This window comes from Pan troglodytes, chromosome 19 (genome assembly GCF_028858775.2).
Source record: "Pan troglodytes isolate AG18354 chromosome 19, NHGRI_mPanTro3-v2.0_pri, whole genome shotgun sequence".
NCBI classification, from domain to species: Eukaryota; Metazoa; Chordata; class Mammalia; order Primates; family Hominidae; genus Pan; species Pan troglodytes.
The window spans coordinates 65,282,012-65,305,523 of NC_072417.2; the positions used below are offsets into that span (position 1 = coordinate 65,282,012).

Sequence of the window (23,512 nt, forward strand, 5' to 3'; positions counted from 1 at the left end):
GGGGTAGGATTTGATATGAAGAGACAACTGAAAATCAGTTAAATATAAGCCTGGTATCTATGAACTTCTTGACTGTCAGTTTTGAGTCTTACTCTCTTATTCTCCTTTGAAGCCATAATATCTTTCACAGTGCTTGGCACTCAGCTCCAGTAAATATTTATTTAATAAATGGAACATTTGTTGAATAAATCACGGGGTGAATAAAGTGGGTGAACAATCTGAACAATCACAAGCAATTTTACTTAGCTTGTGCACCCAACCTAGCTTTAGGAATCTATTAGAATGCTATCAAAAAGTAGAGAGCACTGGATGCGGGAAATATTAATAATTTTTCGAGCTTTCCTTCACCACAGCTGTGGTGGACATTTGTCATGCTCCCTGGACTGTCATCACATTCTGAATACCTATCCTATGTGCATCAGTTTCCCATTGCTGCTGTAACAAATTACTATACATTTAGTAGCTTAAAACAACACAAATGTATTATCTTACAGTTCTGGAGCTCAGAAATCTGAAATGAATCTTAAGGGGCTAAAATCAAGGTGTCAGCAGGCATGTGTTCTTTCTTGAGGCTCCAGGGAAGAATTAATTTCCTTGTCTTTTCCAGCTACTGGGGATCTTTTGCATTTCTGGTAACTCCCTTCCTTCCTCTTCAAAGCACATCAATCCAACCTCAGCTTCTGTTCTCACATCTTCTTTTTCTGACTCTGATCATTCTGCCCCTCTTTTATAATGACTTTTGTGATTACATTTGGCCCACCCAGATAATCTAGGATAATCTCCCAATCTCAAGATCCTTAATCATGAATGCTAAATCCCTTTTACCATGTAAAATAAACATATTCATAGGTTCCTGGCATTAGAATTAGGACACAAACATCTTTGGGAGGCTATTCTTCAGCCAACTCACTATATTTGGAGTATTTCCTGCCTTTTGTATCCAGTCCCACCCAGGTAGAATCCTGTACTTTACTTTGGACAGGATGCAGGCATGTGACTGAACTTAGTCATTCAGATGCCTGAGATTATGGTTCTAAAGTGAACAGCATGAGCAAGCAGGTTTGATATCAAATCCATCTTCTGGCGAGGTTGGTAGCAGCAGTGTCCAGCTTTCTGGATACCAATGGTGTATAGAGCTCAGTCCACACCAGTGATGAGATCTGGCTGTTTCTACACAGCAGTGGCAGGAGTCTTTTTTTAGAGCAATGCCATAATATACCCTTGTAAGTACAATTTCCAATTACTATTTTTTGGCCTACCCTCAGACTCTGTGAGCACCTCAAGTGCTTTAATAAAAATTTTTTTCTGCTTATAGTAGTCCTGAAGGTTTCATTATTTATAACTAAGGAACCCAATGGACATAGCCTCCTGTGCTAGGTTGTAAGAAGGGCTTGCAGGGAGGCTGACGGAGTGCTCCTAGAAAATTGGAACAGCAGACAATCATTTGGGGCACCATTTAGGTGCCAAGTACTTAGTAAAAAAGGCCCTGAAGAAATGGAATGCAATCATTCAAACTAGGAGTTGGTAAATTGCGCTGTTCTTTATAATACCCGGTGTAGGGGGAGGAGAGAAAGAGAATATCCTATGGAGGTCTGTTCTGAGACTTTGATCTTCATCTCTTCTCAATATGACAGACCAATTCAGATAGAATTCTGTTTGTGAAGGAACAGCAAGAGAGGCTTTGATTACTGATTCTGGTCAGCATGGATGCACCCCTCAGTGATTTTCAAAGCACTTTATGGCCTTTAGTTGTTTACATTAAATTAAATAGTCTTGGATATCCATTAGTTTAGAAAGCAAAATTATATCTGGCTTAAAACTGCTTTTTGCCTACTGCCTCATTTGCCTCTGCATTATCTAGAACTTGCTCACATATGGCTCTTACTTTATCCATCTGTAAGACAAGGTGATTTTTTTTTTTTTTTCGAAATAATGCATTTCCATCCCTCTCTGTTTGGTGTCTTTTGCTTGCAGTTTGGAGAGCTTGGTTCAAATCCTAACTCTAGCAGTTAGTAGCTGGGTGACTTGAACTAGTTACTTAACCTCTCTGAGCTTCCTTTTTCTACAAAATGTTGATAATATACTCCCAAACAGACTTGTAGTGAAGATTGAATAAGTATGTGGTATGGTGGCTGAGCTCAGACTCTGGATTCAGACAGGTCCACATTCAAATCTTAGCTTACATCTTAACAGCTGTGTGCTCCTCAGTGTTACCTGGGTGCCTGTCTCCTCTCAATAGAATCAGAGATGGATAAGAACTCCCTCATAGGGTTAGAGATAAAATGAGATAATAAATGGACAGCACTTTGCACAGTGCCTGTTAGGTTCTAATATTATGAACAGTTAAGTGGCTGTTTGGAGGGGTGTTTGGAGTGAATTAAGGAATTATCAAACGAAAGAATAAAATCAACTTCATGTTTTCAAACACCCCCACCACCACCTTCTCTCAACACGGTCTCTAGTGATCTGAAATCCTTTCTAAATAATTGTTTAAAAGTTGTTACCACTAACAGAGATCAGATCTGTGGTTGCCTGCACAAGGATTGGAGAGGGACTGACTACAAAGAAACATACAGAAATTTGGGGAGTGATGAAAATGTTCCACATCTTAGTTGCGGTGGTGGTTATAGGACTATCTTTTTTACCCCAAACTCATCAAACCATATACTTAAAATGAGTGCATTTTATGTTTAATGTACTTCAATAAAAGTTTATATTAATTAATGTATTATGCTTCTAGAGCAAGGGTTAGCAAACATTTTTCTGGGAAGGGACAGATAGAAAGTAATTTGAGCTTTGCCGGCCTTAGGCTCTGTTGCAGCTACTCAACTTTACCCCTACGGTGTAAATGTAGCCATCGAAAATAGATACTAGACAGTACATAAATGAATGGGTGTGGTTGTTTTCAATCAAACACAATTCATGAACCAAAATTTGTTTTCATATAATTTTCATGTGTCATGAAATATATTATTTCCTCTTTTGATTTTTTTCCCCAACTATCTGAAAATGTAACAACCATTCTTAGCCCCTGGGCCTTACAAAGACAAGGCAGTAGGCTGGATTTGGTCAGTGGGCCACTGTTTGTCAGCCCCTGCTCTAGAGTTCCAAAGAGGCTTTGTTAGGCAGCGTTATGAAATCTGCCTTAGGGACTTAGTGCAAATACCATGTCTAAGAGGACTGGGAGTCCAGCTCCTGTGAGCCCTGTAGGGTCTTTGCCAGAACCCACTCTCTCTGTGGCCAGCCTAAGCCGCTGCTTCTTGACTTCAATTTTGCCATCTGTGCAGAGAGGACAACAATCATCTCTCAGAGCTTGGTAAAGCTCATTCAGCTTGTTATTTGAGAGAAAATGCTCTACCAAGTGCAGAAGCTGATCATGGCCTGGGTTATGAGTCTGGCCTGTCTCAATCATCAGGGGGAAAGTTTGATTTCTCAGGTTGTCATTCCTAAAATTGCTTGTTCTCCAGGTGATGTTCTTATTTCTGAATATGGTCTGACCTTCGTTCCCCAAAGAGAAGGGTTACGTTTTCAAAGAGCTGGCAGAAGAAGAGTACTCAGAAAGCTTGCTCCTTCCCTGCCAAACTGCCATCCCAGCACAAACCATGCCTTAGGGGAGGGTGACTTTCCCCCATAATGTTTGCCTGGATGGGACCAGAGCTACTCTAAGCTCCTCTGAGAGCAAAGGGAGCTTTATAAATGCAAACCAGCACAAACTGAGGTTTCTTGTTTTTGGTTTCTGACAGTAGAAGGTGCTTGAAGCATTACTTTGGGGTAGTAAAATGGCCAAGGTATCCACAAAAGTCAAGACAGTTCTGAGGTTCTTGAAGCTTCCGAGCTTTTAAAAATTGACTATTACATGTAAAATTCAATCAATCCCTTACTGAACAAAAAATCATTATTCAGGTACCCAGTTTATCCTCCTACCTGTTGGAAGCATTTGATTCAATTGTTTCTCAGAAATGTTTTTTTGTTAAGAGCCAGAGAATACATGTTTTAGGCTTTGCAGGCAGTATGGTCTCTGTTGCAACTACTCAATGCTGCTGCTGTGATGTAAAAGAAGCCCTAGACAATACATCAATGAATGAGCATGACTGTGTCCCAGTACAACTTTGTTTTCTAAGTTGTAAACAAACAGGTTGTGGGCTGGATTTAGTCCACAGGCTGTTGTTTGCTGAGCTCTGGTCTGAGTTGTGTTATATCTAGAAGGGACTTGGTGGTTTAGGGAAGAGAAAAAAACCTAAATCAGCAGAGACTACTGGTGAGAATGTGGAAAAACCTATCATTACGGATTGGAGAGTAAAACCCAACCAATGAGCATGTTGCATTAGGAGTAGGATGGGGATACCCTAGATGAATCCTGGCCATGGTGAATTTTCCTGATGAAAGTAGAAAGGCAGCCAGTGGATGGGCAGCACCGGGGACAAGAAGAGCCGATGGGGCATTATGGGGAGATACTGCTGCTGGCTGGACTGCTCATAACAGTGTTCACAAAGAAGCCTCTGGTTGAACATGTGAGAACCTATGAGTAAGCCATGTAGGATTCAGGTGGGTCAAAATAAGGTAAAAACCACAGCATGAGCAAAAGCACAGGTAAGTGTCTGCAAGGTGCCTTCACAGAATCCTGAGTTGGAAATTGGAGCAAAGTTGGAAAGGTCAGTCTATGGCACATCATGGAAGACTTTAAAACATCACTTTCAACAGTCTGAACTCTTTATTTTTAAGAGTCAGTGACAGGTACTGAAGGTTTCTGAGCTTGTAGTACCATATCCCCTACAAAGCAGCTAACTCAAATAGTCTTCCTCCTTTACAAAGAGACTATGGTTGGCTGCATCTCACATGTTATGAATTTGATGCTAATACCAGATCACATTTATTAAGCCATTATTATGTGCCTGATAATACTGTACTAAATGCTTTACTTTCATATGTCATTTAATAATGCTTATAAAAAATCACTGATGGGGTTATTTTTTTTTTGAAAATACTTGGAAAATGGTTTAATGATGTTTTACAACAGAAATGAACTGTACAGTTACGGTAAGTTTAATATATATATAAAATTACAGCAGACAAATGCATCTACACAAAATCTACCATTTCATTCTGATTCACTGTCACCTACACAATCTTTCCCAAGCCTACAACCCCTGCAGGCAGCCCTAGGAGGGGGAATCATCTAAAGGGCACATTGAGAGAGACAGCACCGCTCATATTCCTCACAACCTCCTCAGGCCTCAGGAGCTGATGGGGTTATTTTTATCTCCATTTTACAGATTAGAAAACTGAGATCCATAAGAAGTTAACTTGCCCAAAGCCAACCAGCTTGTAAGAGGCAGAGTGTGGGTTTAAATGCAGCTCTTAATCATTCTCAACTCAAGCTATATGGCATCTCAGTGGATTTAAACATATTTCTGCATTTTAATAGTTAAATAAAATACTTCTAACATCATTTCTAAATTGTTTCTCCAGTGTTCCCTCTCCTCAAAGATCTCCAATACTATAATTACATTTGTCATCCTTTTATCTTCCTATGAATTATTTTTTAAGATCACCAGATTAATAATAAAATATTTGTAAATTTAAATTTTGTTCAAATTTAATACAATCCCAGTGCACTGCTTTAGTATTAAATCTTGATTTCCATCAATGGCATATCTATCCATCTATGTATATAATTATTTTCACATTATTTGGGCTATATTTTAGGAGGATGTTGCTTTAATCAACACAAACCATATATTTATCTCACATGAATTTTTGGCCACACACAATAATGTGATATAATTTTAAATAAGTAAAAAATGCTTATATAAGTAAAAGCTTAGAAAGAAACAAACCAGAATATTAATAATAGTTGTATTATGGTTATGTGATTATAAGTGATCTGTTTTTTCTCTTTTTTCCCAATTATTTTAAATTGGATTATGTTAGTGTTAAAATTTTAAAATATAATCATGTGAAAAATGTTCTTTTTAAAAAAAGAGAGGTTATAAAATAATCCATTGGGAACTAATCAGCAACTAATGAAATAATGCCCAAATGCAAAAAGTGATGATGTTCCATGAAGGTTCCATGTACTTAAAGCTACTGGATCTCATTAAATCACTGGGACCTAAAATCAGGCTGGCTGGGGTGGGTCTACACTCAGCTTCTCTAAGTACAATCAATTTAAGAGAAACAGGAGTAGAGGTTTAGTGGATTAGTCACAGCAGGCCATTAATCTCTGCATTCTCAGTTGTAATCCAGCCTCTACCAACGAGCTTGGAGGAAAAAAATCCCACAAAAAAACCAAACACTGGGAAAAGCTCTAAAGCAGGCTCCCTAGAGACAGACGTACTCAGGTCACAGTTTGCTTGTCTTTACTTAACATCAATACAGTATTTATCATCTGTCCTATTTCTTGTTGGTTTTCCTTTTATGCCTTTTGCTGAAATGCTCAGATCAGATATATTTGAAAAGGAACCATACCGCAATCTCAGGAATAGCTCAGCATTTAATTATCATTTAAAGAAATCCTTTTCTCAAGTGAATATGAAACAAATCAAAGCTATGTTTTCATGTTGAGAATAGGTTGAAAAAAACATGGGTAAGGTTACCATAAACACAAATTAGTGCTTGGGGAAGCAGGTAAGTCTGAACAATGGAAAGGAAATAGAGCAGCCAAATTTCAGTAAAAATGAGTGACAGTTTCAAAAATTGCAGGGTAAATAGTGTATCTTTTATCATAAATGGATTAGGCCATAATAATACCTCACTTCTTTATTGCTCTGGCAAATGATCTAGAATTTACTAATGTATTAAGTGGGAAAAAATAATAAGCAAATTCCTGAGCCAGGGTTCTATTTATGCCACTACTGTCAAGGCCGAATATTTATTGGATTATATGAGACCATATGCCTACATTAGAGGTTTTGATAAATTTAAAGTGCAGTTGTAAACTAAAAATATGTGGCATTAATTTCTTAATTTTTAAAAAATTATTAAAGGAACATATGGGCAAGACCCAGTAAACTGTCTCTGAAGATGATGCTATGAAAAGACATGATTATCTCCCTTCTTATTACCTTTAAAATATTCCCCAAACATTCTAGTTTCCCCTAGTGAATCAGATTCAACCAACCTTAACTGATTATGTGCTATGTGCAGACATTGTGCTAAACACTTTCACATGCATTGGCTCATTTAATCCCCATGTTTTACATGATATTGCCAAATTCCTTCCTAATTTTGCTCAACGTGTCTTTTATTCTTTTAGCTTCAGCCATATCGAAAGCAAAAGCCACCATTTATCAAGTGCATGCTATATGCCAAACACCAGGCTCCATTTTTTTTATTTCAAGCCCGCTTAACTCCAAAAATAGGTGTTATTGCCTCCAATTTACAAATGAGGATACTGACACTTAGTTAGAGATATTAAATAACTTCCTAAAGTCACACAATAAGAAACATCAGAGTTGAGGTTAAATAGTAAGATAAGGTATAATGTATAATGCTTTCGATGAATGCTCTTCAATACATCTGTAGGAGTCAATGACGACCCCTAGACTCTTTCCCAGCGTTGCACTAGAGGGTGACAAGGTAATCATTCCACAAATGTTATTTGGGTTATTTTTCTCATAATGCCTTATCATATGATTGCCCATCTAGAAAGTCATTTTCCACTTTTCGTTCACTCACAGTCGTGAAAGATCTTCCTATATTTTCATCTTGTTGCCTCAACATTTCAAAAACTGGGGAAGTTTAGCATGAACAGCAAATTTGGACAACTTTCTGTAAAAGTCTCTTAATATACTAAAGTTCCTAAGTTGGAAAGGGATCTAGAAACTACTTAGTCCAATATGCTTAAACTGTTTAAAAGGAGAAAACTGGCCCCAGAATAGTAAAATTAATTCCTCCATGCCACAGAAGTAGTAGTGGCAAAACTAACACTAAACACAACATGTCTTAACTTCCATCCTAGTAATCTCTTGAGCAAATCACCTAATTCTATCTTCCCTATAATGTATAAAAATGTGCTCCAAGAACAATACTTAAGAAGGCTTAAAATTCTAGACCTAGAAAAGGTATTTGTTTATCTTAACCACAGTTTCCTGTCTCTGATCTAACTTGTTATGCAAAATAACATCTTGAATCCCATAGCTATTTAGGTTTGTTTAATAGATTTTGAGGTAAACCATTGCTGAAAGGATGTTTGAAAGATTAGTCACTATTCTACATACTTGCTTACTCTCTCAAGGAATTCAAGCACATTACTAGAGCCTCATAAACAGGTTGTACATTACTTTCAGATATAATACAGTAAAATGGTAAGGAACTTCATACTGTTTGACCCAATAATCACAATATTGAGATTATTTTTTTAAAAAAATTCGATAAATATCTACTTGGATAAAAACAAATGCCAAAAAATGTCATAAACTAGAAACAACATATATGCTTAAAAACAAGGGAAAGTTAAATATAAATAATGCTATTTTACATGAATAAACTACTATGGAAATATAAGAAAAAATAATGCATATTGAAGTAGCAGATACTAGCTAATTGTTCGCAAACCATTTTCCCTTTGCTCCTGGCTACAAGGCTAGCCTACAACTCTCTAACTGCTTTAAAATAAGATGTTAACAGGTGCAACACACCAACATGGCACATGTATACATATGTAACAAACCTGCATGTTGTGCACATGTACCCTAGAACTTAAAGTATAATAATAAAAAAAAAAAAAGATGTGGCTGGCTGGGCACTTTGGTTCACGCCTGTAATCCCACCACTTTGGGAGGCCAAGGCAGGAGGATCACTTGAGGTTGGGAGTTTTAGACCAGCCTGACCAATGTGGTGAAACACCATGGTAAAAAAATAAAAATAGGCCGGGTGCGGTGGCTCACGCCTGTAATCCCAGCACTTTGGGAGGCAGAGGCGGGCGGATCATGAGGTCAGGAGATCGAGACCATCCTGGCTAACACAGTGAAACCCTGCCTCTACTAAAAATACAAAAAATTAGCCGGCCGTGGTGGCGGGCGCCTGTAGTCCCAGCTACTCGGGAGGCTGAGGCAGGAGAATGGCGTGAACCCGGGAGGCGGAGCTTGCAGTGAGCTGAGATCCCACCGATAGAGTGAGACTCCGTCTCAAAATAAATAAATAAATAAATAAATAAATAAAAATAAAAATAAGATGTGGCAATGTGACTGACCAGAAAGGATGCCCACAGCTTTTCTTCTTGGCCCACAAAAACCCCTCCCATGGTCTTCCTCTACACTTTTTTTCCCCATCTGGTGATGTTGATGCCCAGGAAAACTTTGGAAACCATAGGAGGTAGCACAGCCCCCATCAGCCTTGAGACTCCCAAGTCACTACTAAATACAGAATTTTTTTTCTTTTATCTCTTTCCTCTCACCAAGCACCTACATGCCCACACACATACATTGACATCTATTGGACAATTAATGCAAAGAAGTAAGCCTCCATTGTGTTATGTCACTGAGATTGTGGGGTGTATGTGTTAGGGTCCAGGATATGCTGAACTGACACAACTAGGAAGCAACATGGGGAAATATTTAAGATATAAAGTTTCTTTTTAAAGTACAAATTGGAAAAGTTACAGTTTCAAAATTTAGTAAACAAAAATTTGGTCTATGGGGAATAATTTTTTTCCTAATTTTTTTCATAATATTTTATCATATTTGGCATAAAATACACTCTGATTCCAGGCTTCACTCATGTCTGTGACACTAAAACACTTTGCATATACAGTCCCTGTCTTGCAAGGAGCACTGATCAAGAAAGAACATCTGAGTTGGATACATAATTGGCCTAAACAACCAAGGCATAAACACAACTCTCATTCATGAAGTTGTTCAACTTGACTTACTTTGGGTGTGGCACATTATATGCCTTTACCTGGCTTAGTCAAGCTCTAATTTAAGCAGTTCTAAAAGCAGATTTAAAAAAAAAAAAAAAAGCCTGCACTAACTTATACATTTAAAATTGCACGTGGCTCTCATTCAACCAATAAAACTCAGTGCTAAAACAAACTAAAAGGCCACAAGGAACTTCACCACAGTGGAAAAACAGGAATGAAACTTGTTACAGAAATAAAACATAATGACTTCACTACTTTATATTCCACTCTACAGGGGTTTGAGTCACTGTAACTTAGAGCCAGTATCATTATGGTGCATTACAAGACTTAGACATCAAGTGACATATTTCTATTCACACCCAGGTCATACAATAGAAACTTGATACTCACCGATGTCTCACTTTAAAATCCCCAAACATCCACTGAGAAATTAACAATAGGGCCCCTTTTTTTTCTATAACCCCTTTTTATTTTTTTCTGTAATTAAGATTACAAGCAAACAACAACAAATTATCCAATTGACCATCTCCTCACAGTTGTAAAGATTAACCAGGTGATTACAGGGTGAATTCACAGCCAAGGACAGCAAATCCACTCTGTTCTTTCAATTCCTAGGCTGCCAGCTCTTCTCTGGTAAGAACTAGTCAGCTACACCACAATTCTGTTACAAAAGGCCAGAGGGGAAGTAATGTTTTCTGACACAAGACTGAAAACACCATAGAGACCACAGTAATTTCCTGTATTGCTCTGCATCAAGACTAAAAAGTGGGGTAGGCTATTCTCCCTAAAGCACTCTAGTTCAACACACTAACAAGGGAACAGTGAGCTTTCTAAAGTGTTGTTTTCTCCCAAGTAGGAACTTGGTAAGAAATAGCGTACATGTTCCAAACAATCTCCTCAAGTAGGAACAGAGATGACATGGAGAAAAGAATGACAATGTATCCACTGATCTTTAATTGTCCTAGTTCAAGCCTTTGGTATGGTGTCATAAATACAAAAGGGCCGAAATACATTTTAAACAACTATAAGTGCCCCAAATAAGGATGATTTGTCAAATGGAAATATGAGTCAGAGCAGGACTAGAAAACTATCAAACATATTGCTCATTGGGAAGGTTCCCATTCTCTGTGACTCTGCGCACTCAAAAACCTACACGCAGTAGAAGCAAGACAACAGCTGGTAGAGGTGTCTTCTTCATCTCCCCTCCCTCATGGCCTCAGATCTTGTCCCTCAGTCTGCCCTGAATGCAGAAAAGCCACTCTCCATCGCTCCTTATTATTCATTTATGTATTAATTCAGTCATTCATTATTGAGCATTTTCTAAATGCCAGGCACTGGGTTGGGTAATGGGAAAAAAAACACTCACACATTTGTGTGTCACTACACACATTTTATAGGGCAAAGACCATTGCTGTTTTGTTTGCTACATTTTATCTTATGCCTGGCCCAGTGCCCACCTCATAGGAGGCATTTGTTAGCATTTGTGCAATAAATTAACAAATACATTTAACACTGGGAAAAAAATCTTCCATATATATTACTTTATTGTTTATTTCAAGAATCCTCTGAGGTATTTATTATTATTCTAACCTTGTGTTGGAGGACAGGCCTATGCTCCCTCAATAATTGCAGCTATCAGAATTGTTTTCCTTGAGGGTAAAAGGTAGCTGTGTGTGTAGTGAGAGAGAGGGGAGCGGAAAGAGAATATGTTGACTCACATCCTTCAGTAAATGTGTCTATTCCAACTCTGGCATTGCTGCCAAATGTGTTGCAAAGCCAGCAAGACTTGGCTCTGGAAAACTCACCTGAAAGTCACAGGCCTCATTTCCTACTGCCAGCCCCTTCAGCCACCAGGCATGAAGTATTGGACAAAGTTAAAGATTAATTCTTCATTTACTGTGACAAAATTACCACTTCTCCTAGATCAGTAGGCAAAGGCATTTGTATGCTGTGTCCTTCATAACCATTGATAATCTCTCCACTGCCATCCTGATGGCCCAGTAATGCAAATGTAATCAAACCCCACACTGGCTATCCCGTTACCAGCCCAATCTTGCTAATAAACAGCAATTGTGGCTTTGTTATAAAAGTGATCCTAGATCATTTGTCACCACCCAAACCTTCCCACCCCAACCCCTGACTGCTGGAAATCCTTTAAAGTTCTGTTTAAGGTTACATGAAATAAAAACTGCAAAAAAGTTACAGAAAACCTTCACTAATCAATGAGTAAGATGATAATAGACATACTGTAAAATCCATGGTCAACAGGGTCCTGGCTTTTTTTTCCTAGGGTGTAAATATATGACAATAAACTAAGTAACAAGATGATATAAACTCTGTAATCTATATCTGGGTTATTCCAAAGCTTCTGGGAAGCCATCTGGAACCAGGGACAACAGTGGAAAATGATCAGTGGTCTGGGCCAAGTAGAGCATAGCTGAACAAGAGCCAAAGCTTTAATACTGACTGGTCTCTTCCTAATGAAGGATGCAAACTGCATACTTCCTTGGGCCTTTAAAAGATGCCTTTCATGCACAGAGGGAAAATGGGTGATTTTTACTGACATTATTATATGCAAGGGATTACTGTTATTGAAATTATATACCTTAAATACTCCTCCATCTCAACCTCATCCATCACACTACACTCTTTAGTTGTGACCATGTTCACTTTTTGACCGTCTCCTGAATTAATCATGTCCTATGTCTCATCTAATCTCCCTTCCTTTGCAAATGCTGTTTCATATGATCATCCATCTCTCATCACATCCCTCTTGGTTAAGTAGCCAAACTCTTCCAAGACAACTCTTTAACATCCTTGGAGACTCACCCTAAGCATCCTCTACTAACGCTACTTACTCTCCTTCTCTACCCCTCCTACTTTCAGGATGAGTCAGATGTCCCTTCTCTCTTCTCCTCAAACACTTTCTATACCTTTTTATTACAATGCCTATCACATTCTGCTGTGACTACCAATATTTTAAAAATCAGTCTTTTACTAGATGAAGAATTTTTGGAGGAAAAGGTCACTGTCTTACTTATTCTGGTTGGATTCTGAGTACCTGATGTATAGTGTATCCTCAATAAATGTTGAATGATTAAGTGGACAATGAAAACCATTTCATTTAGGTCTCTACACTCATTTTATAGTAACTGAACCATAGAGTGGGTAAAATGGATATATCATTTAGTTAACCATGGGTATATTCTGTTAAGTGAATGTGTACTCTATTGGAAATAAGAGTTGAACAGAATGTAGTAAGATAAAACTGCTACACAATGCTTTGTAGTACTTTGAGCATCTGTTTTATGTCAAATAGTGTATCTATTGCTTAACCCATAATTAATCTTCATGACACCAATGCATGTACAGATGATTCATTTCTCTTAGCCTTCATCTAATGCGAAAGACATTGTTATTATTATTCAAGTACAAAATTGAAGATATTTGTATTTGCTTAACCTGAAAATACCAAATCTCAAAGATCAGGATAAATGAGGGCCACGAGAGATTTATAAAAAATGAATTTTTAAAAAAGTGTATCACTTAGAATGTCCCATAATGGGCAAATTGATCTATTAGGTCAGGATTTTTTTTAATGTGTTTTGTGATCAAGAATAAATGTTGACAGAAAAAGAAGACAAGGAGTTGGGTTTCTAAGTAATTTCTTATTACAATCAAAGTGAAAATATTAAGTTGCACACAAACCTGATTACGTCATTTTCCTTAGCTCCCCATTAGCTAGCTCCTCATAAGTAAAAGGTAAGGTCTAATCTTATTGTGGCTTGCAATCCCCTTCACATTGGCCTAAGGTTATTTTTGTAACCCCTATATCCAGTCATTTAGTCTAACCTATCCACTCCATATGCCCAATCCACCATACTTTGATATTTTGTTTTTTAAATATCTTCTTGTCTATGAACATACTATTCTTGCCACATGATATGTCTTCTTTCTCCCTGTTCTTTTGAAATCTCATGTGTTCTTCTAGGTCTAGTTCAAATGTTTTCTATAAATCTTTTCCCTTCCCCACTTGTATCTACCAACGACAGAGTTAATTGCCCTTCCTTTATACTTCCAGTATACTTTATACACATTTCTATTTTACAACATGTACTCTCTTGTTAAATACTAAGGACCAAGTATTGTTCATTTCTGTGATTCCAGTGCCTGGCATAGAGTTTGCTGTCGATACATCTTTGTTGAACATAGAATAAATGATTAAATAATTAATTGGCATTTACAAAAACTGATCCAAAGTGTCAACAAGTATTGTTATTGATGTCAGTGATGATGATGATGATGATAATTTTATGGGAGCAACTTCAATTTACTGAATGATTAATACATGTCAGGCAGTATGGCAGATTCTTATGTACATTTTCTATACCTCACATTTTACAGATGAGGAGTTAAGGCACACAGAACTTAAATTACTTATCCAAGACCAAACATAGAGTGAATCCCAAAGTTAGAATTCACACGTCTGCCTATCTGGGCTCCAAAACCCAGGCTTACTCTCATATGATGTGTATACATTGGCCAATGGCTACTGTATTCCAGATACCACATTAGCCATTTTACAAATGGTGTTTTTTTATCCTTATAATTACCTTGTAGGAACAACAACCTTGAGAGGTAATTATCATCTCTGTTTTACAGATGAGCAAGCTGAGACCCTACCTCCAGCCCCCTCCAGTTCACCCCCTACAAAAAAATTCAACTGTCTATAATCAACTCAACTGTCTATAATCTCAAACAGGCTACAAACTATATAAAGTACAGTGCTAGTTGTAGACATGCAACAGAAATTTAAAATCCAAAGAAATGTTAGAATTTCAAACAAATTTTAACCAAGAATCCATTGAACCGTTGCAAAGATCCTTAATACAAAAACGAAAGTCACAAAGTGAATAACCATATTAGGACACTTCATATTCTCTCAATTCAATAGCTCCCTAAGTGGGCTCATCCCAACTTTCCAGTATCTCCCAAAGTGAATTTTTTGTTTCAGTTGGGACATTCTTTAGCGTACATCCTCTTGTTTCTATTCCTCCTTTTTGATGATGAGGTCCCCTCTGTCTCTTTCATCCAAACCTCCAAAATCAATCTAATATACTCCTTTTCTTTCATGTCTAGACTTCTCCCTTCTATACAATTTATGCCAATTATTAAACAATTAGACATTATTCCTATTCCTTTATATCACAATGCATTTTAGCATTACAACTTTGCATTTATAATAATATCTTAACAAATAAACATTATTCATATTACTTTATATCATTCTAAACTATGTGTATGTATCTCAACTTTGCTTCTATAACTATATCTTAAGTATGGATCATATATAGTAATGACACAGATGCTTTACACTTGCATAATGCAAAAAATATTTATTCAAGAATCACTCTCTGAAGTTTCCCTCAGCAATGCTTTGAAATAGGCAAAGCAAATATAATTTTTATTTTACAGATGAGGATTGAGATTCTGAGAGGTAAAGAAAACTGCCCAAATTTATAAAGGTAATGAAGGTAGAGTCATGTTGAAGGATAGGTCTTCTGATTTCCATACTCTTTCTATAATGGCTTGCTATCATACACATTTATGATACCTAGACATCTTTTTGACCTTAGTCCCAAGTATGTAATGCTTAATTAAGGTGATAAATTGAGACATTAGTTACTGACTTAGGCTAGTAATCAAACCCCTCTCCCCAGCCAAGGGACTGGGTATTCACATCGACATTTATTTTTTCCCTTGGGATTTCATACAACTCCAAAAGACTTTCTTGACTCACTATCTGGAGAGTTTTATCTATGATGATGGTTATCTGTCAGTAACTGGGCTGTATGACATCACATGGGAAACTGGATTTAAAGAAACCACATTGCTAATGAGATCATCAGATAAATAGTCATTGTATGGGTGGGGCTTTTTATTTGATGGGACATTGTATTTCAAGCCATATTGAAAGCATATGTCGTTTGCCAGTGTTGAGGCACTTTAAAGTTGGGTCTATACTGCATTGTAATATACAACTGAAAGAAAAATTCGCTGATCCCCTGGGTAATAAGTACTACATGGTTTCCAGGTAGTTTAGTAAACTTTCCAAGCCTCAACTCCATATTGGACTCATAGGGATAAAGTGGGTTACAGTTATGACTATGCACCAAAGCTTAATGCTACCAGTCTCATTTGTATGAGAAGGAAAATTAAGAGACTTTTCAAAATTATTTAGCCAAGGCTTCCTGGAAAATAGGATTTGTGCTCAGTGTTATAGATGTGCTTGCTGATGATGGTTTTCTTTTTGCTTTTAAACAAGTTGATATAGAAAAAGGTAAAAGCTCTACTCCACCATGAACCAAGCCTATACAATGTCAGATTTGTAGGAAATAATGAGATTATTGCATGCTTACTATGTGGTAGAAACTGTGCTGTGTGAAAATCATTGGACACAATATCTCATTTAGTTGATAGAACAAACATGTGACACGTGTACTATTATCTCTTTTCTACACATAAGGAAACTGAAGTTATGCCATTTTAATGTTACGATTAGGAAAACAGTGTAGGAAATATTCCTTGCTTGTAGAGATTGCTGATCCTAAGATGCTAGAGGCATTTGGGTAATAGCCTCATCTGTTTGATTGACAGGGTAATGTACAACTCAAATGCTACCTTAATTCTAGCTCTAAATTGTAATCATCTAAAACTTTTACTTCCAAATTCTCTAAGACTTCAATTCATTTAACCTAATTTATTCTTTCAGAGACATCAAAATAAAAAATATTAAATAAAAATATTTGAAAGGAATCTTGAACCAAAACATAAATGATATACTGAATTTTGACTCAGGTAGACCTGGATGTGAAACCTCTAGTCTGAAGCTCTGTGGGCTTTGGTTGCTATATCTATAAGATTATCCCACAAATTCTAAGAATAGATGAATTAAATATGTGCAATATATGTACAATGTGTGAAAATGCCACATAATTCAAATGGTTATTGATGTTATTATTATGAATAAACTGACAAAGAAGTAAAGTTACATAAGGAGGAAGTAGGATGCATTGTAAAAATTAAATCAGGCAGCTCTCGTTTGACCAAGAAATTTCTCTCCTCGTGCTGCTAACCATACATTCTTGCTGATCTGAGCTGCTTTGGTAGGAAGGGAATGGTGCTCTTGCAGTACACGGAAAAATCATTCTGGTTCTCTCTCTCTCCCTCTCTCTTTCTGTCTCTGATCCCTTCACAGACCCCGGATGCCTTACATTTTCAGCAAAGTGAGATCTGAGTTTAATGGAAAGCCAGAAGAACTCCCAAATCATGCCCTTTAGCCTAGCTGTGTTGCATTAAGTAGCCAAAGCTGATGTGATCTCACAAATAAAAGACATACATGCTACTGACCCAGCATCTAGCTAAGCCTGGCCAAACAGTCCCATTTTCCAACAGTTTCATCAAAACCAAATTATTAGTGCAGAACCATCAAATATGCCAAGCCCAGGTGTCTGTACTTTAAGCAATATATCCAAATAGGCCCAAGGAGAAATTTGGGGGTGGGTTAGAGGAAGTGTTGGAACCTTTGGTTAACAAAACACTAAGCTACAAAGCGCCAATGTTTTCCTGAAAGCAAATGCCACCAAATGAAATTCAGTCAATATATCTTCCATATGACAAAGCTGCTACCAACATTTTCCTTCTGTAAAGTGTTTAGACTACAGACTTTTACTAGCCTTTTCCAGCCTGGTGTTTCTCAATAATGAAGCCAACTCTATCAATGCTTCAAGTATCAATGTCTGGTAACTCTGTAAGGATTAGCACCCACTTAGTGGTCAGGAAAATTCATTCCAAGATGCTAAAGAGGTGCTTTGTTTTTAATTTTTTTAATTTAAGATTTAGTAGATTCTATGATCACAGGGTTATGTTCCTTTCAATAGAGCTCAGTCATGAGTAAATTAAAACTGCAAATCATGGAGACAGAAATGAAAGATCCACTAAACTCTCTCAAAGCCACAAATATTCAACCTTAGTGCATTGCATTTCCTATACATCCTAAGGCTGCCAGATGGAAAAAGAATGGAGTCTGAGTCTCCCAAACTGTAGCAATTGTGAGTCATAATCATATTACTAATAATAATTCTCACATACATGGGCATTACTGAATGAGTGGCTCTGCTTACAGGAGGATGAGGCCACCCTGACCATGGAGAAGAAATGGCCTTTTAAAGTTGTTTATGGATGTGTAAAATAAAGAGTATATGATGTTGCATCCCTGCCTAAATGTCTTCATAAAGTGCAAATTAATGCAGATCCTAACTAGGCATTTGGAACGCTAACCTAGTTTTCTGTGTTTAGCTAATAGCTAGCAATTTTGCTTACACTTTTATCCTCTCATTACATAGCAATAATGATTATTTAGTAAATACATATGAAAGGCCATGTACTCCATAGCACTCCTCCTGGGTTGGAAATCCCCCTCCTAATGCTTCCATTTGAATAATTTAGTTGCTGATACACCAAATCAAATATAGCTGTGACAGGTATCCCACTAATGCTTTTTTTGGAGTCTAAGATCAGACCCTTTCTCAGCCTGTTCCCCTCGGTGATTGCCTGGCCAAATTCAGGGTAAGGGCTGGGGACAGAGAGGATGCTGGAGGAAATCCAGAGCCTTAATCAATGTTAACCCTTTATAAATCTTAAAGGTACTCAGATGGCTTGTCTGATTTGAAAATTATTAATGACACTGGGGAGAAGTAAGGAAAGGCTATTTTATAACTAGTCAAATATTCTGGAACAAGAGAGAGAGTTTGAAATAGACATGTAGAAGAGAAAGATGTAAAATATGGCCTTGTGAGATGCCACCCAGTTCATATCTGGACATATGACTGATATAAACCTTTACAAGTCACTTGAGAATTTTCACTCCTAGATGCAGAATGGAATAATAGAAGTCTCACTGGAGGAGTTGGGGTGACCCCAGGGCACATTTTCTTGTCTGCCAGGTACACAACACATCTCACTGATGTATCACAGAGACAAATTTCTTAATAGGGTAGCCAAGCCCCACACAGAATGATTTCGGATAAGAGTCCCATTCCTTCCCTATGGGGAGAAAATTGGAAGCCAGACTGGGATTTGGAACAGAGTCCAGGGTGAGGGCAGAACTAGGGTTGTTTTCTCCTATCCAGAATCAGGTCTGGCTTAAAGGGAGGGGATTGACAGGGCTGAAGAAAGAGGCAGGAAACATGTCTCTCCACCCCAATGCTGCTTAAATGTGGCTGCTCAAAGGGGCAATATCCTGCTCTCCTCTCCTGATGACTTCATGGGAAGTTGGCCGAGTCCCCAGTTCTGCAGAAGGAATGCAGGCAGAAGGGAGCACTACAAATGGGCTTTTCCTTGGGTGCTTAAGTGGCAGGTGTGAAGGGAAATGGGGTGGGTGCCTTCAATGGGAGGAGCCACTGAACTGGGGAATACTGCTGGTCCAGGGGCTTTCCCCTTTCCCTCCCAGCTTCCTCCCAACCCCAATTCCCTGCATCAACAAAGACAGTGCTCAAGAACCAGAACTCGTCCTAACCCACTCAGGCACAGGTGTCCACAAGCCCAACCTCTTTCACCTCAACACCCTGAAATCCCGTCTGCTCTTAAAAGCACAGACAGGCCCAAGTAGACTGAGAGCTCTGAGCCAGCACATCCTTGCTACTGGGAATTAAGAAACACCGTGATGTAAAGTGGTATTTGTGACACTGTAGTGCTTTAACAAGAAAATTGGGGGGGGGGGGGTAGAGGAGGGTGTGCCAGCAGGTTTCAAAGCATCACAATCAGTCCTGATGTGTTTGGGTAAGGCATGGAGGACATATCTCTGATCCCTGCTGGTACTCTCCAGTCCCGCATCCTCCCGCAGTCTCTTGAAAGTGTTTAGATACCCGGGCAGGGCCCCGCGTCCATTTTGCCAGCCAGGAACCACCGAGTCTGGGAACTTTGAAAGCCAGGGGATGGGGGTGGTTGTTGCCAAGGCTCGGATTTCGGCGCCAGAGTTCTCAGCCAGGAAAGCAGTTGAAAATCAACACCCATCTGCCTCTTCTTTCTCATCCCCCACCACTTTTTCCTTCACCCTTCTAGGACTGCACACACATCCTAACCACCCCCCGCCCCCCACCCAACACACACACACATTCACACACCCTTGGGCTGAGAAGATTTTTGATTCTGAAGGCGGCAAACCCGCAGAACTGAAAGGGTCTCGCCACCCCTCTCTCTGCCCCGCGGCTACATACAATAAAACCCCATACACCCCAGACATCACAACATAATCCAAATCAGCCAGTGACTTCGGCGCGTCCCGTACCTGATATGCAGACGATGAAATTGGCTTGAAGAAGAAAAAGCACCTCCCAGACTATTTCCATCCTCTGATTCTCATTCCAAGTGCATCACTCGACGGGAAAACCGGGGGGGAAGGGGGGAGCCCGACACGGCACACACACATACACACTCGCACACACTTCCGAGCGAGTGCACACTCGCACTCCCACCCGACAGCCGGCCAGGGACAGTCACCCCCAAGATCAATATCGCAGTTTGAATTGTTCCGGCAAATCTCCCCTCGGGCTCGACGGATGTGCGCCCCAGATGTGCTGACACATGTCCGATGCCTCGCTGCCTTGGAGGTCTCCCCGCTCGCGTGTCTCTTCTCTTCGCACCAGCGGCGGAAACCGCACTAGCAGCGGCGGCGGCGGCGGCGGCGGCAGCAGCCACCTGAAGCCACCAACACTGGGCTCTTCCAGCAAAAACGAGACCCCGATTCGTCTGGCGCCCCAAGAAGACATAGACGATAGCCCCCCGCCGGGCCGCGCCGTGCAATTCCGGGCTCCCGGGAGCGCGTAGCTCGCTGGCTAAGCCCAGGCAGTCCGCGGCAAGTTGCCCTCGAAGTCCGCCCCCCTCATCGGGGCATGGTCGGAGGGTGGCTGCTGCGCTCCGGGGCCGTTCTTCTCCTGCTTCCGGGGGGCGGGGAAGGAGCAGACACAGCAGACACACAGAGAAAGAGAGGCAGGGATTATTGCCCGAAACCGCCAGCCGCCGGCAGCCTCCGCCGACCCTCCCTGCTCCCCAAGTCCGCGCGCAGCCTGCAGCCTCTCAGCCGGGTTCCGGCAGTGCGTCCAGGGCGCCGAGGGGAAGGGCTGGGCCCCGGGGACTGGGGCGCGGTGGGGGCACACGGACTCTCCAGGTCGCGCGCGCCCTTCCTGCTCCTCTGCTATTTTCCTGAACTCTTCAGAACCCCCAGTTGCCTGGCTTCCATCGCCCGCAACTAGCGCCGCTGCCGAGATTTTCCGCAGTACAACTGCAGGGGTCGTTATTTCCTCGCCTACGGATCCCTACGCTTCCCAACTCAGAGAGGAGGAGGACAGGTGGGGGCGGGAGGGGGAGGAGGAGAAGGAGGCTTGGCCAGGTGAGCGTCCTCGCCGCCGCCGGGAGTCCCAGCGTCAGCTCCGCAGCCCGGCACCCGGGGGCGGAGGCAGGAGGCCCGGGCGGGGAGGTGAGGCTGAGCGCGGCCATGAGGAGGAGGAGGAGGAGGAGGCTGGGTGTCACAGCTTCAGGCCACCTTGGCCGCCGCCTCGGCCCCAGTCCCTGGCAGCCGCCTCCGCACTCCGCCCCGCCCTGGCTGCCTCTGTTACCCTCCAGGATTTTCGAGTTTCTCTTCTTAAAAAGAACTTCGTGCTGCGGGTTCGGCGCGGGAGACCCAGGCAGGACTCATCCTGGGAGTGCTGTGCTGTGCTCTCCCTCCGCTGCGAAATATTGGAGATTTTTTTTTGCATAATTCATTCCCTGCCCTCTCCATTTCGTCCCTCTCATGCCCCCCCCCTTACCCCTTTCCGTTCCAGTGCCAGAACACTACTTACCCCAGAGTTCTTTTCTCTGCAGGTTCCTAGACCAGGTGCAACTCTTGCCTGCAAGTCCCTGCCTCCCTCCTCCCGAAAAGGGGGAACACCGCCTTTCCAAGTCCGGGTACCAGCAGCGGCTGCTGCCAACTGCGCCTTCGCCCAACTCCAGGAGGATCCGGGACTATTGGAAACCTGGGCTTTAGAGGAACGGGCTTCCCTTCTTGTCCTTCTTTTATTCTGCTTTTCTTTAGGGAAGCTCTAGTGCTTTGGAGGCTTTTGCTGGGCTCCAGGATACTTTCCGCCAACGACACTCAGCAGCTTCCACTGAAGGAGATTTCCCCACCAAACCCGCGCGCGCACGCACACACACCGAGCGCGCGGCTCTCCAGGGCCCCAGGGGAAAGTAGAGGCGGCGCGAGCACCACCCACCCACCCAGGCCGAGGCCAGGGGCAGCCAGTCCGCAGAAGGTCTCGTGGGGAGGCGGGCTGTCTACAACCTAGGAAAGACTTGCACCCGGTTGCAGTGTGGATGCAGGGGAATTGAAGAAAACCCTGTGCTCAGAACTGCTTGCCTAAGAGGGCTGGGAACGAAAGGGGAAAGACAAAATCTCAACAGATTTGTTTGCTTCCATCGCTGCAGTGGTGGTTTGCGAAAGCTCAAACCTACCTCTTTGGGGTTATTGAAGAAGAGGAGGGAGCGTAGAGGGAATCCCTGGGAAGATCCAGGATTTCTCGGCGCGCTTGTCCCGATTGGGAACTGTGACGTTAGGAGATTTTGCACAAGCGCGGATGAACACACACATAACAAACACAAACACACACATACCCCGCGGGGATTTTTTATCCACTTTTAATATTTGATGTTTAGAAGCTATTTCAGTATAAACCTCGGTCTAAGAACTGCACAAAAGATAGATAAGTGGAGATGGAGGAGGGGAAGGAAAGGGTGCCCGTTCATCCGCACAGAGTCAATCTAGTGAATCTTCCCGTGTTGATCCCAGCACCCAGGCTGTGCGGCATCTGAGGGTGCGGAGTGGGAGCTAAAGGAGTTACATTACAGTGCTCCCAGGGTTCTTGAAGGGACTCCAACTGCCCAGGAGTCTGGCGGGTCTTTTTGCTGAGTGGCGGGGAGAAGAGGGAGGAACAAGAGAGAACGTAGAGCAGATCAGCAGCTCTCTGAGCTCTCTGGGCTGGGCGGCTGCGGGAGCCAGAGCTACGTAGTCCCACCGACTCTAGGGATTCGAAAAAGGAATCGCCGGCAGACCTGCCTACTCTTAAAGAAGGAGATGTGGCCGTGAGATCTGTTCTGTGAAACAAAGGCCAAGGACTCTAGGTGGTCAACACATTAAAAATCTAGGCCCAGATGAAATAAATCCAGCATTCTTATGTAGGGAGCTTCCAGGCTCAGCAGGGAAAAGCATGAAACTTCAGAACATTAAAAGAATTCCGGATAGTGAGAATTAGCCCATTTGGGAAATATATGGGGGCGTTTGTCTCCGTGCCTTGAAAGTAGACTGCATGAAGAATTATTATTATTTTTTCTTTCTTTTTTCTTTTTTTTTGTGAGGAGAGAGGGAGAAAGAAAAAAAAAAAAGCAGTCTGACAAAGATGAGCAGATTCCAGCCTGGTGAGAGTTCAGAACCGTGGACAGCGACCTACCATCCCTGCTTGGGTGGGGAGATAGGCTGGCAGAAGAGGTCTCTCCTCTGGAAGCAGAAGCATGGTGCCTGAATTTTTATGTCACTACCCACTCATTTACTAATGAATT

The 23,512-nt window shown here is 41.0% G+C and overlaps 1 protein-coding gene across 1 annotated transcript in view; it reads right to left on the reverse strand.

Moving 5' to 3' along the window:
• Positions 1-21,253, reverse strand: part of CA10 (carbonic anhydrase 10) — a 537,642-nt gene extending 516,389 nt beyond the window's left edge. The window contains exon 1 of the mRNA XM_001171455.7: positions 20,211-21,253. Within this exon, the coding sequence (XP_001171455.1) occupies positions 20,211-20,271 (61 nt within the window). The 5' untranslated portion in view covers positions 20,272-21,253. The remainder of the gene's footprint in view (positions 1-20,210) is intronic.
• Between the last annotated feature and the right edge of the window lie 2,259 nt (positions 21,254-23,512).